The sequence below is a fragment of the Carcharhinus amblyrhynchos genome, chromosome 9, assembly GCF_965287045.1.
Source record: "Carcharhinus amblyrhynchos chromosome 9, sCarAmb.v2.hapA, whole genome shotgun sequence".
NCBI lineage: Eukaryota > Metazoa > Chordata > Chondrichthyes > Carcharhiniformes > Carcharhinidae > Carcharhinus > Carcharhinus amblyrhynchos.
The window spans coordinates 56,915,182-56,929,143 of record NC_137332.1 but is presented as its reverse complement, the minus strand read 5'-3'; the positions used below and the strand labels follow the sequence as shown (position 1 = coordinate 56,929,143).

General features: G+C 41.4%; 1 protein-coding gene across 1 annotated transcript in view; it reads left to right on the top strand.

Annotated features, from left to right (window-relative positions):
* hmcn1 (hemicentin 1) overlaps nucleotides 1-13,962 on the top strand; it is a 543,993-nt gene that overhangs the window by 108,796 nt on the left and 421,235 nt on the right. The window contains exon 6 of the mRNA XM_080195726.1: nucleotides 9,974-10,080. Within this exon, the coding sequence (XP_080051852.1) occupies nucleotides 9,974-10,080 (107 nt within the window). The remainder of the gene's footprint in view (nucleotides 1-9,973; nucleotides 10,081-13,962) is intronic.

The following is a 13,962-nucleotide window of genomic DNA, read 5'->3' as shown; positions in this document are numbered from 1 at the left end:
CTGAAGTCAGGTGATACATGTTTACGAACAAACAAAATTGATGGTCAGGAAATTTTATGCCCCACAGCATGATGGTTGAACCATCATAGCTAAGCACTTCCTTTTCCTGCCCTACCCTGCAATAGAAACTCTTTCACCTCATGCTACTTCCCCCAACCACCAGCCCTGGTCCTTCCCCCTATAATTATGTAATCTTTTGGGAGAGGCAAAGAAGCAGAAATATCCCAGGTTCAATAAGAGAAAAAAAACTCCGTGTAATACCTCACCAACCCCCTCAGGCAATAAAAACAGTCCAGGAGAATGCATGAAACACATGTAAACGTGAACAGTTGTTTGCTTTCTTTGTGATCTCTGCAGTAAGGAACTGAGCTTCCTAGGGAGCTCCAGTTCCCTTTTGATGTATGCAGCAAGTCAGCATCCATCATACAAGACAGCAATGTTCATAGGCTCAAGGTTCATTGGGAAAAGAAAAGCCACTTTAGATCCAGTCTATTCCTACTCTTTCAGCTTAATCCACATAAACACCATCAGCCACATATCTCCAAGCTGAACCACATCAATTATTCACAATCTTTTGCTGCTGGATTGGAACATTTCAAATTTCTACTGATACCACAAGCTTCCATGTGTTGACCACATTTCACTCGAGGACTAATTCTTGACTTCCTCAAAGAATGCCATTAAATCTGTTGGCATGATCTACTTTTTCAGAAGTCATGCTGTGAATTTCAAACAGATTCATTTCTTTCCCAGTGACAATAAATGAAATCCCTTGTGATTCTTTCCAGCATCTTCTAAATAATAGACATCTGACTGGTAGATTTGTAGCTCCGTAGGTCTGAATTTTTTGCCCCTTTTTTGAAAATGGAGATTACATGAGCGATCCTCCAATCAAAGAGAACTATCCTTGGCACTATTTAATGACTGACGATACCAGGCAAGAGCTTAGTTGGGCAAGTTATTAACTGCTTTATTTCACAATTACTTAATATGAATATTACTTCTTTGTGCAATAATATAAAATAATGAAAATGCTATGCTTTCCCATGCCTGCATTCACTAGTCTTTTTTAACCTACACATCCAACACTCTCCATTTTAACACTTCATTTTTCTGGTCCCCACCATCTGCATTTCACCCTCAATGTCCAGTCCCTCTGTTCCCTCCTTGGGCAACATGAGGTCCTTTTGCTTTTTTTTATTGAATGGAGGCTCAACCGGTCCCCATCCACCACCACCCTACCGTCTGGCTGAACTCATTTTTACATTTAACTCCACTCATTTCCTCTAAATAAAAGTAGTTGTTCTGGGAACACAGATGTGTTCTAGTTATCCTAGCCTTTTCATGGGATATATGGAACATTCTTTACTCCAATCCTGAACAGGTCCCCTCCCTCATTTTTTTTTTCTAAAATATTGGTGATTGCAATGATACGGCTTCTTGTTCTTGCACTGAACTTGAAAATTTTATCAACTCCACTCCAATCTTCACCTATTTCTCAACTTCACGTGGCCCATCCTTTGACACTTCTTGGCCCTTCCCCAGCTTTATCTTCATTTTTGGGACAGGCTGTCAACCAATGTCTGTGATATCAATTACTGAAACATGACCAAGGGAGGGACAAGACTGGCCGCTTAATGTTCCAGGGTACAGATGCTATGGGAATGATAGAACAGGAGGTAAGAGAGGAGGGGGAGTTGCACTTTTGATTAGGGAAAGCATCACGGCCGTACTGAAAGGGGATATATCTGAGGGTTCAGCCACTGAGTCTATATGGATAGAACCGAGAAATAAGAAAGGGGAAATCACTTTGATAGGGTTGTACTATAGGCCCCCAAATAGTCAGTGGGAAATTGAGGAGCAAATATGTAGGAGATTACAGATAGCTCCAAGAAAAATAGGGTGGTAATAGACGGAGATTTTACTTTCCCAACATTGACTGGGTTGGATGGAGAGACATTTGTTGAGTGTATTTCAGGACGAATTTCTCATTCAGTATGTGGCTGGCCCGACTATAGAGGGGGCAAAACTTGACCTTCTCTTGGGAAATAAGGAAGGGCAGGTGACAGAAATGTTAGTGAGGAATCACTTTGGGACCAGTGACCATAATTCTATTACTTTTAAGATAGCTACAGTCAAAAATAGGTCTGTCCCAAAAGTTAATATTCTAAACTGGGGCAAGGTCAATTTTGATGGTATCAGGCAGGCACTTTCAAAAGTTAATTGGGGGAGTCTGTGGGAAGGAAAAGGGATGTCTGGTAAGTGGCACACTTTCAAAATTGTGTTAACCAGGCTTCAGGGTAAACACATTCCTCTTAGCATGAAGGGCAAGGTTGGTGGAAGTAGGGAACCCTGGATGACTCAGGATATTGAGACCCTGGTCAAGAAGAAGAAAGAGGCACATGACGTGCATAGGCAGCTGGGATCAACTGAATCTCTTGAAGAGTATAGCGGGTGTAGGAGTAGAGTTAAAAGAGAAATCAGGAGGGCAAAAAGGGGACACAACATAGTTTTGGCAGATAAGGCAAAGGAGAATCCGAAGAGCTTCTACAAATACGTAAAGAGCAAAAGAGTAACAAGGGAGAGAGTAGGGCCTCTTAAGGATCAACAAGGTAATTTGTGTGTGGATCCACAAGAGATGGGTGAGATCCTAAATGAATATTTCTCATCAGTATTTACTGTTGAGAAAAGCATGGATGTTAGGGAACTTGGGGAAATAAATACTGATGTCTTGAGGAGTGTACATATTACAGAGAAGGAGGTTCTGGAAGCCTTAAAGCGCATCAGGGTAAATAAATCTGCATGACCTGATGAGGTATATCCCAGGATGTTGTCGGAGGCTAGAGAGGAAATTGTGGGTCCCCTAGCCGAGATATTTGAATCGTCGATAGTCAGGGGAGAGGTGCCTGAAGATTGGAGAGTGGCAAATGTTGTGCCTTTGTTTAAAAAGGGCTGCAGGGAAAAGCCTGGCAACTACAGGCCAGAGAGCCTCACATCTGTGGTGGGTAAATTATTGGAAGGTATTTTGAGGGACAGGATCTACAGGCATTTAGAGATGGTTAGGGCCAGTCAGCATGGCTTTGTGAGTGGATAATCATGTCTCTCAAATTTAATTGAGGTTTTTGAAGGGGTAACCAAGAAGGTAAATGAGGGCAGTGCGGTTGGTGTTATTTACATGGACTTTAGCAAGGCATTTGACAAGGTACCGGATGGTAGGTTGTGCATAAAGTTAAATCTTATGGGATCCAGGATGAGATTTCTAAATGGATATAAAATTGGCTTCTTGACAGAATCCAGAAGGTGGTTGTAGAGAGTTGTTTTTCAAACTGGTGGCCTGTGACCAGCAGTGTACCTCAGGGATCAGTGCTGGGTCCACTGTTACTTGTCATTTATATTAATGATTTGGATAAGAATATAGGGGCATGGTTAGTAAGTTTGCAGATGACACCAAGATTGTTGGCGTGGTGGACAGTGAGGAAGATTATCTCCAATTGCAGCGGGATCTCGATCAATTGGGCTGACGAATGGCAGTTTAATTTAGATAAATGCAAGATAATGCATTTTGGTAGATTGAACCAGGTCAGGGCTTACTCAGTTAATGGTAGGGCATTGGGGGGAGAGTTACAGAGCAAAGAGATCTAGGGATACATGTTCATAGCTCCTTGAAAGTGGAGTCACAGGTGGACAGAATGGTGAAAAAGGCATTCAGCATGTTTGGTTTCATCCGTCAGAACATTGAATACAGGAGTTGGGACATCTTATTAATGTTCTACAAGACATTGGTAAGGCCACACTTAGAATATTGTGTGCAATTCTGGTCACCCTATTATAGAAAGGATATTATTAAACTGGAAAGAGTGCAGAAAAGATTTACTAGGATGCTACCGGGACTTGGTGGATTGAGTTATAAGGAGAGGCTAAATAGACTCGGACCTTTCTCTTTGGCATGTAGAAGGCTGAGGGGTGACTTTATAGAGGTCTATAAAATCATGAAGGGCATAGACAAGGTAGATAGTCATTATCTTCTCCCAAAGGTAGGGGACTCTAAAATTAGAGGGCATAGTTTTAAGGTGAGAGGGGAGAAATACAGAAGTGTCCAGAAGGGTAATTATTTCACACAGAGGTGATGAGTGTCTGGAGCAAGCTGCCAGAGGTAGTATAGAGGCGGGTACAATTTTATCTTTTAAAAAGCATTTAGATAGTTACATGGGTACGATGGGTATAAAGGGATATGGGCCAAATGCGGTCATTGAGATTAGTTAAGGGGTTTTAAAAAAGAGGGCTGCATGGACAAGTTGGGCCGAAGGGCCTATTTCCATGTTGTAAGCCTCTATGACTCTATGACTGTCACATGCTCACTGACCCCCACAGCAACCTTGATTACACTTCCTTCCAGCCCACTTCCTCTAAGGATTTTAGTCTCTTCCTTCTGCCTTTGGAAGATTATTTTTGACAATGTCATCTTTCAAACCAATACTTCTGATATGTCTTCCTTTTTCCTCAATCGACTCTCAACCATATCAGCCCATTACCCACACTTCTGCCCTAATCTCTAGCCTCACTCTCTCTTTCTCCCACCTCTCCCACCCCCCCCCACCCTTCCAGAACCTCTGGTCATACCTCAGGGTATGATATTAGAAACCCCAAAGTTTATTATGTAGTTACACTAGACCCCAATTACTTGCTATTTTGGCATTAATATGAGCATACAGTGTTTTACTCTGGATGTGTTTCTATTGACTAGGAAGATTTTATCAAAACAAACTTTATTTAACAATACAGTTTAACTATAACGATTTGAATTAGTTTAGCATTAACTAATTGAACAATATTTAAATATGACACAATATGGTTCTGAACTGCTAATTTATCCCTATGTAATATTCCTCTTACAGATTTGAAACCCCTCTTCAAATTCAGTTAGTAACACAGGCTTACGTGCTTGTTCTTGTTAACAGTCCTAGAGCTTTTCACACAGCTCTGGAGAGACAGGGAGACACCTCTTGCTTCATTCAGAACCAGGCTGGACATTGAATGTTATAAAATAAAAGAGAAAAGTGCATCTTCCCCGCAGGCTTAGCTCTTCTCATTAGCACATGACTCTATCTCTTGTCAATCAATCTAATGAAAATCCTTTTCTGAAATCCCACAGGAAACTTAAGTAAACACAAATGCATTAACACTGACAGAAGCACCATTAGCTAAAATTAGTTACTATCCTGCATTCTCAATATTTGAGCTGCCTGTTGCCCAGACAAACCAGCAGCATATAAATCAGCTGAATTTTAAACATACCCCTTAACAAGAAACATGATAAAATATACATTTCTTAATGGCACAGTATCATCACAGCATTTTATACTTTGCTTACCTCATTACTGTTACGATCTTGGTAGAGACAGATAAAAGGATTAAAAAGAAATTTAACTTCTAGTTAATAACTGAAAGAACAGTGGGCGGCTCAATAGTTAGTTCTGCTGTCTCATAGTGCTAGGGGCCCAGATTTAATTCTGGCCTTGCGTGACTGTCTGTGTGGAGTTTGCACATTTCTCCATGTATATGTGCATTTGCCCCAGGTGCTCTGGTTTCCTCCCACAGTCCAAAGATGTGCAGGTTAGGTGGCTTGGCGTTGCTAAATTGCCTTCCAGTGTCCAAAAATATGTAGACTAGGTAGATTAGCATTGTAAATACATGGGGTTATGGAGTCAAGGCCTGGGTAATATGCTCTGTTGGACAGTTGGTGCTGACTCAATGGGCTGAACGGCCTCCTTCTGCACTATAGAGATTCTATGAACAGAGCAAGAAAGTTATATTTTAAGATTTTTTATTACTACAAAAGACCAAAAGCTCTGAATACACACAATCTTTGTAGGCAGCTTGTATTTGACACCACAGAACGGAACTTTCTATTTTTCACTTGCAACGCAACCGAAGAAACACTTCACTGATTTAATTTATGCTGCCTTTAAGTATATATGTAATTCACCTGGAACTAGTCAAAAGTGATTAGTTCCTATAGTCTTGCTTTTCTTCGCATCCTTGCTCAGCCTAGTAACTTTTAACCTCGGAACTCTCTTTCATAGTGAGGTTTTTCACTGGTGATTCTTCCTCTACTACAAATCTCCCAGACTCATTCTACCACCTTCCAATCCAAGTGCCTGTTCTGATTTGCGTTCCTGAATAGTGAACCACAGCATCTTGCTGTCAATGACTGCTCACCCTTTCCTGAATACTGGCAGACCACCCAATGTGTCTGTGTATATTTTAGGAAAGCTTGTAACCTGATGCCACAGTGGCTTTCTCTGCATCCTTCCTCTCTCAAGCTCTATCACCATGGCAATGTGAGTCACATGGGCCTTGTATCTAGTTAGAAGTGCTGATTAGCTATTCTTTAGACTCCCACCCCTATTCTACCATGGAACCAAATGGACAGTTTAAAGCAACTGTTTACAACCTGATATTTCAATATCTTCTTGGGACTTGGGATGGTGAATGGTGGGGAAAAGCAAGAGGTCCATTATGATGCCTATAGCAACTTTTACTTCATTCCAAATAGCAAGATGAGGGTTAGGTGGAAGATGTGAAGGGCCATAAAGCAGGAAGATGGCACCATTCTCAATATTTTGAAAAATGCCTGATGTTATGGGCTGGCCTAATTATGTGGCTGATATAGATCTACCCATCCTTCACCTGTTCTGTTCCTTTCCATTATATGTAAACTTGTCCTGTAAGAGAGTGGTAAGAATATCGCTGATTCTGCCACAACCGTAAAACTGGAGGGATGGGAGGCAGCGAGAGATGGATGTGAGACTGGCAACATTGGAACGTGTGTGAGGATAGAATATCAGCGTGTTAGGCCAAGTCTGGACCACTGGGGACTCTTGCTGGGAGAGGGGATGGTGTGTCAGTATGCATCAAGCACTGAGAGAGTGGTATGGTGGGTAAGAGATATGTGAAGATTCTTTCACTAACCTTGACTGCACACATGAGGCCTTTGCAGATTTTCCCACATTGCTCCCATGTCCTCATGGCCAGACTTATGGAATTCATCTCCTCGCTACGTGCTTCAATTCCCCTCTGTGGTTGTCTTTAAGGGCCTCCTGTTCCTTACATGCTATATCCTTCTGTTGACCTCCATCACTGAGGCCTGCAGTCTCATATCCTTGAATTTTGAAGCCCCTTTCTTTCCTTGTGCTCTGTTTGTTTTGTTTCTTCTTGTAGCAAACTGCAATAGTAGCTGTGAGCAACTGCTTCTTTTCAGTGAGTGTAGCTAAAAGGGGAAGTCTGCCTTTAAGAGGGTGAGTGAGCATCATGCTAGCCTCACATCCCTTTCGGTCCTCTGTTGAACATTCAGCCAGCCAACATGAAATGGCTTGAACTTGGTTAAATCATAGAATTGAATGGAAAAGGGCAAAGTTTCTGCACTGCTACCTCAGTGCAATGGACCCCTGAGCTTAATAATAATTGCAGACTAATGTTCAGTTTAAGGGTATAACAGGCCCAGTAACTCATCTCAATAAGTGCTATCTGAGTGGAACACAGTGAAATTTGGGTAAGTTCACAGCTGCATCAGCTCAAGTCAGAAATTCCACAGGCTAATTTCAGGGCCTGCAATAGGATGGGAGACATGGGAATTTGATGGAGCTCATGAGAGCAGAAAAAAAGGTACACCAGATGACTTAATTAGGCAGAAAGCAAAATTTTGATTTCCCAACGGTGTGTTGATACACGTGATGTATTAACCATTACGCCAACCTGTGGGTGGTTTTTGTGTGTAATATATTTTGCATGCCATGAATTCTGATTAACATTAAACCATTTTCAATAAAGTCCTGTCCTCAAGGTGTAGTTAACGGAGCACAAAACTCGTGGCACCTTGTTCGCGATCACTAACAGGTGACTGGCATCAGTTGGCTCTGTGCAGTTGTGATTAAGCTGTTCATATTGAACTGTGTGGTGAAAAGTTTGTGTTCAGATGAAGAGAAGTGCGATGGCAGAATCAGGACCTGGTTATTCTGTAAGGGTGTGGGGGTAGCTGGGTCAAGCAAGGATCGGAAAAAGGATGAAGGGCCTAAAGGGCCGTGTCAGTGCTATCAATGGTGAGGTCCTGATGGTTGAATTGAGGATGCAGGGTGCTGGTGGCAAAAGTTTCAGTCAAAAGGGGAAGCTGTATTCAGCATTGGGTCAGATCCACTGTCACAGAATCATAGAATCACTACAGTGCAGATGATGGCCATCTGGCCCATTGAGTCTGCACTAATGTTCTCTGGCAAGTTACCTTAGCCAGGCCCTTTCTCCCACCCTATTTCGGTATACCATGGCTAATCCCTCTAACCTCCACATCCTGGCATGGCTTGGAACAGCCAATTCCCCCCTAACCTGCACATCTTCGTTTGGGAAGGAACAGCTTTCAGGGCTGATCAGCAGATCATAAGAATTAGGAGCAGGAGTATGCCATTCAGCCCCTTGAGACTGTCCACCTCCACACGAGATCATGGCTGCTCCAACACAAACCTTCTGTCTCCCCCTTCCCCTCGACTCCGCCGTCAATCCAAAATCCATCCAATTCAGCCCTGTCCTTGTTTTAGTTTCCCCAATGTTAGCCTTCTGCTCCGCAAAACCTGCTCTTCCCCACTGGTCAGCTATTACTCCATGCTGGGTTCAGGTGGGAGATTGACAGTCCAACACATGTTGTCTGAGGGTTTAGTCTTACAGGTCTCATGCTGCAGTGGGCAGGCATTTTTCTGCCTGTCTGCTCCCTGCCATATGACTCCCACCAGTATTTGCAATTTGTGCTTATGAGTTCAGAATAGGTTTTGTGAATTTACATTTTGTGTGGATATGTACGTAATATATTTAGAAAATGTATCTTATATATATGATATATTTTCTAGATATATTAGTTAATGTGTGTGAAGCTATCAATTTTGCGCATTTCTTGGACTGTGGGTATGTAATATTTCCCATCTTACCAAAGCAATTATTTCCATCAAGTGTTAATGATATTCAAGTGTATATTATTACTGCCTCTTCTTGCTAGCCTTAAACATGTAGGCCTGGAAACTGAATTACCCTGTCACCTGTTTACCTGTGTGAAATGTCCACCTCTGTGCTAGCTGTCTTATTGGTAAAGGCTGCATTAAATACATGGGCCACTGTAATTCATCATTCATCTCCCTCCCAACTCACTCAATGCTGCTTTCAGACTCTCGTTATAATATCAGTCAGTGTCTGAGCTCCTTATATTGGTGCCTGCAACTTAGCAATAATATGGCAGTGAGACTGGCCTCATTAGATGCTACTTTGAAGTCATGTCCAAATTCGGGTGCAATTCAAATACAAGACCATAGTTTTTGTAACTAACACTTAAAACATAGGTCTATTTTAAATTAAGAAATTACTCAGCTACTTAATTTCAGACATAAAAGGAAACCTAGTTCTTACTCTCTGTTTTCCTTCGTGACTTGTAAGATCCTTCGTAAGTCACACTGGTATTGCTCCATGTTTGGCAACTGAAATAGAGCAGGTCTTAAATCTTCAAACCAGTCTCTATGGAAACAGGCCTGCTGATTTTGTGATGGACTTCGAACAAAACAAGTGGCAAAATCAAATCCCAGCATTGTCTAACCTTCAAACTCAAGAGTCTATGGTGACCTGACTGATCCTGGGCTTTTGTTTGAATTTTGAAAGCCAGACTAACGTTGGCCTTGCTCAACTCGTGGCAACAGAGATGGACTCACTGGGCTTGATTTTAACTCCAGTGGATGAGTTTTGGATGAGTTACAATCTTACCCATTGTAATACCGAGGCAGAAGTTCTCCAGATTGGGGTGAATTTAAAAAAAACTATTATTAACTTTATTTTTATTAAAAACTTGATATTTTCATGGAAATTTTCAGAGAATTTTGTTTTTAGTGCAATTTAACAGTAGTGGTAGGCTATCATTGATAAAAATGTTCTTTTTTACTTGTAGGAAAGTTGATAAAGAAGGAATCTGGTCTTAATGAGCTCTTACACATTGCAAACTCTGCTAGAGTGGTTAACATAAAGGATCCAGAACCAGGACTGTGGACCATTAAGGTAAATATTTATGTAAATAAGATGTATGAAGTTTGTCATTTATATTAATAATTTGAATGAGAATATAGGAGGCATGGTTAGTAAGTTTGTAGATGACATCAAGATTGGAGGCATAATGGACAGTGAAGAAGGTATCTCAGATTGCAATGAGATCTTGATCAATTGGGCCAGTGGGCTGATGAATGACAGATGGAGTTTAATTTGGATAAATGCGAGGTGATGCTGCTTGCTAGATTGAACCAGGGCAGGACGTACTCAATTAATGTTAGGGTGTTGGGGAGAGTTACAGAATAAGGAGATCTAGGGGTGCAGGTTCAAAGCTCCTTGAAAGTGGAGTCACAGGTGGACAGAGTGGTGAAGAAGGCATTCAGCATGCTTTGTTTCATCGGTCAGAACATTGAATACAGGAGTTGGGATGTCTTGTTAAAGTTGTACAAGACATTGGTAAGGCCACACTTGGAATACTGTGTACAGTTCTGGTCACTATTATAGAAAGAATATTATTAAAGTAGAAAGAGTGCAGAAAAGATTTACTAGGATGCTACAGGATTTGATGGTTTGAGTTATAAGGAGAGGCTGGATAGACTGGGACTTTTTTGTCTGGAGAGTAGAAGGCTGAGGGGTGATCTTATAGCGATCTATAAAATAATGAGGGGCACAGATCAGCTAGATAGTCAATATTTTTTTCCAAAAGAGGGCATAGGTTTAAGGTGAAAGGGGAGAGATACAAAAAGGTCCAGAGGGGTAATTTTTTCACACAGGGGGTGGTGAGTGTCTGGAACAAGCTGCCAGAGGTAGTAGTAGAGGCGGGTATAATTTTGTATTTTAAAAAGCTTTTAGACAGTTACATGGGTAAGATGGGTTTGGAGGGATATGGACCAAATGTGGGCAATTGGAACTAGCTTAATGGTTTAAAAAAGGATGGCATGGAAAAGTTGGGTCAAAAGGCCTGTTTCAATGCTGTAAACCTCTATGACTCTATGTACACATCAATACCTCTTGTATTGAGCACAATTACTATTGGATGAGGGGACCTGACATATTAATGATGGCCAGTATACCTCTTCTCTGTTTCATACAATAATAAGTGGGATCTGGCCTGCCATTTCCTGGATTGTCCCCCACTTTGCCCAGAAATTAGTATTGGAGAACCCTGGCAGTTGCATCCTAATGCAACAAAACTGTACTCTGTTTGTAAAACGGTTTCACTGTTATGGGAAAATTTGGGATTTTCACTTATAGATGCAGTGTTATCAACGTTAACTTTATGTACCAAACAAAATGTGACATGATAAAAGTCTGGATTTTTTTCTTTTTTTATTCATTCATGGGATGTGGGCATCATTGGCTAGGCCAACATTTATTGCTCATCCTTATTTGCCCTTGAGAATTTAGTGGCAAGCTGCCACCATGAATGCTGCAGTTCATCTGATGTAGGTGCATCCGCAGTGCTGTTGGAAGGAGGTTCCAGGATCTTGATCCAGTGACAGTGAAGGAAAGGCAATATATTCCCAAGTAAGGATGGAGTGAGGCTTGGAGGGGGACTTCCATGCAGTGATATTCTTAAGTGTCTGCTGCCCTTGTCCTTCCAGATGGTAGTTGAGTTTAGAAGGTGCTGTCTTAGGTGTCTTGGTGAGTTCCTGCAGTGCATCTTGTAAATAGTACACCCTGCTACTTTATGTTTTGATGGTGGAGGGACTGAATGTTTGTGAATGATGCCAATCAAGTAGGCTGCATTGTCCAGAATGGTGTCAAGTTTCTTGAGTGGTGTGGAGTGGCATTCATCGAGACAAGTGTTCTATCATGTTTATGACTTATGCCTTGTTGATACTGAACAGGCTTTGGGAAATCAGGAGGTGAGTTACTTGGTGCAGGATTCCTAGCCTTTGACCTGCCCTTGCAGCCACAGTATTTATATGGCTAGCCCAGTTCAGTTTCTGGTCAATGATAATCCCCAGAATATCGATAGTGGGGAATTCAACAATGGTAATACATTAAATGTTAAGGCGGTGATGGTTATGAGGTGGACATTGCCTTGCACTTGGGTGGCATGACTCTATTTCCTCTTGTCAGTCCAAACCTGGATACTGTCTGCAACATTCAGCACCATTTGCGACTCCTCAGATATTGTCCAAATGAGGCAAATCCAGGTTTTGCCTCATTTGGACAATATCTGAGGAGTTGCGAATGGTGCTGAATGTTGTGCAATCATCAGCCAATAGCCTCATTTATGACCTTATGATGAAAGGAAAGTCATTGATGAAGTAGTGATATCTGAGGACTGCAATAATTGCCATCCAACAGCCACAGCCAACTTCCTTTGAGCTAGATATGATTCCAACCAAGTGGAGAGTTTTCCTCCATGTGCTACTTGATGCCACACTCAATCAGCGGTTGACTTGATGTTAAGGGCAGTCACTCTCTCCTCACATCTGCAGCTTTTTTGTTCATGTTTGAACCATACTGTAATGAGGTCAGAAGCTGAGTGGCCCTGGCAGAAACCAAACTAAATGTCAGTGAAGAGGTTATTGTTAAGCGAATGCTGTTTGATACATTGTTGATGACCCCGTTCCATCACTATACTGATGTTCATGAGTCAACTGATGAGGTGGTAATTGGTTGGATTTATGCTGGGCAATTTTCCACATTGTTAGGCAGATGCCAATGTTGTATTGGAACAACTTAGCTAGGGGTGCCAATTTATAGGAGAGTTGAATGTTGGCTATTGATGACGCAGATATATATAAAATCAGAAATGGACTGTACAAATTTTGCCCATGTAAAGTTTGAATACACAAACTCGTAAATGTATGTTCAGTGTTTTTTTGTAAGCATTTTATGTTGCGTTTCTTTCTTTAATGTAATATAGTTTGTTCCTGGTGATCAAATGTGAGGACACTTGGGCTAATTTTCCTTTAGAGTTATTCTTTTTCACCAATTTAACTTCTAATGGTTGAGATGGAAAATTGTGTGATCAGCCTTTCTACCCTCCCCAGAGTGACAAAGGGTCTCAAGCCTCCAATATGCCATAGCAACCCTGGAAACTACAATTCCATTTGCTATAAAACTCCTCAACCTTAGAAATTCCATGTGTTGCAGCAGTGCAGTGCAATTCCCCTGCAATTGCACGTACTACAACACTTTTGGACTTTGGAAGTACTACATGGTATAGTAATGGTGGAACACTGCAGAGAAGATCTGAGAAACTGCAATAGTTACACAAGGCTCTAGGACTCTCACAGGTTCATGACTCTCACGGGTTCATACATTGTTACTATGGCAGTCAGGCAGAAAGAAGTCGTGCAGTTAAAACCTACCCCATAAAGTCACATCTGTCCTAACCTTTTAACAACATGGTGGTACATGAGCAACAGCTTTAAGTTTGTGTTTGTGTGCATAGTTGGAAGATGTAATCATTCTGGTATAGCCGCCAGTCACCCTGCTGTATAACCAGGCACATAGTTGAGCACATTTGCAGCACTTGAAAAGGTTCTGCAATGTAAATAGATTATTCTTTTTGCAAAAAAAAGTATTTCTTGTCAAAAAATTTATTGTCCATTCTTCTTTACTCTGATTCGATAATGAGCAGATAATTATGGTTGCAAAATATCCACTCAGCAGAATTAAGTTGAACTTTTGCTATCATGAGAAACAGAGCACATGATTTCCTGAAACAAAGTAACACACGGCATGGTGCTAATTCATGATTAAAACCAGAACGTTCAGCTCTTCTTGTATTACTCTGGTGCCTTTGGCTTCCAGTGCATGAGTGTCACACAGCTGACAGAAAAAACAAAGTAAGCTTGCTAGCTAAGTGAAGCTATTCACTAAGAAGAGCCATTTTTAATTCAGTCATTCCACGTCTCAGACTTTGTCGATTTG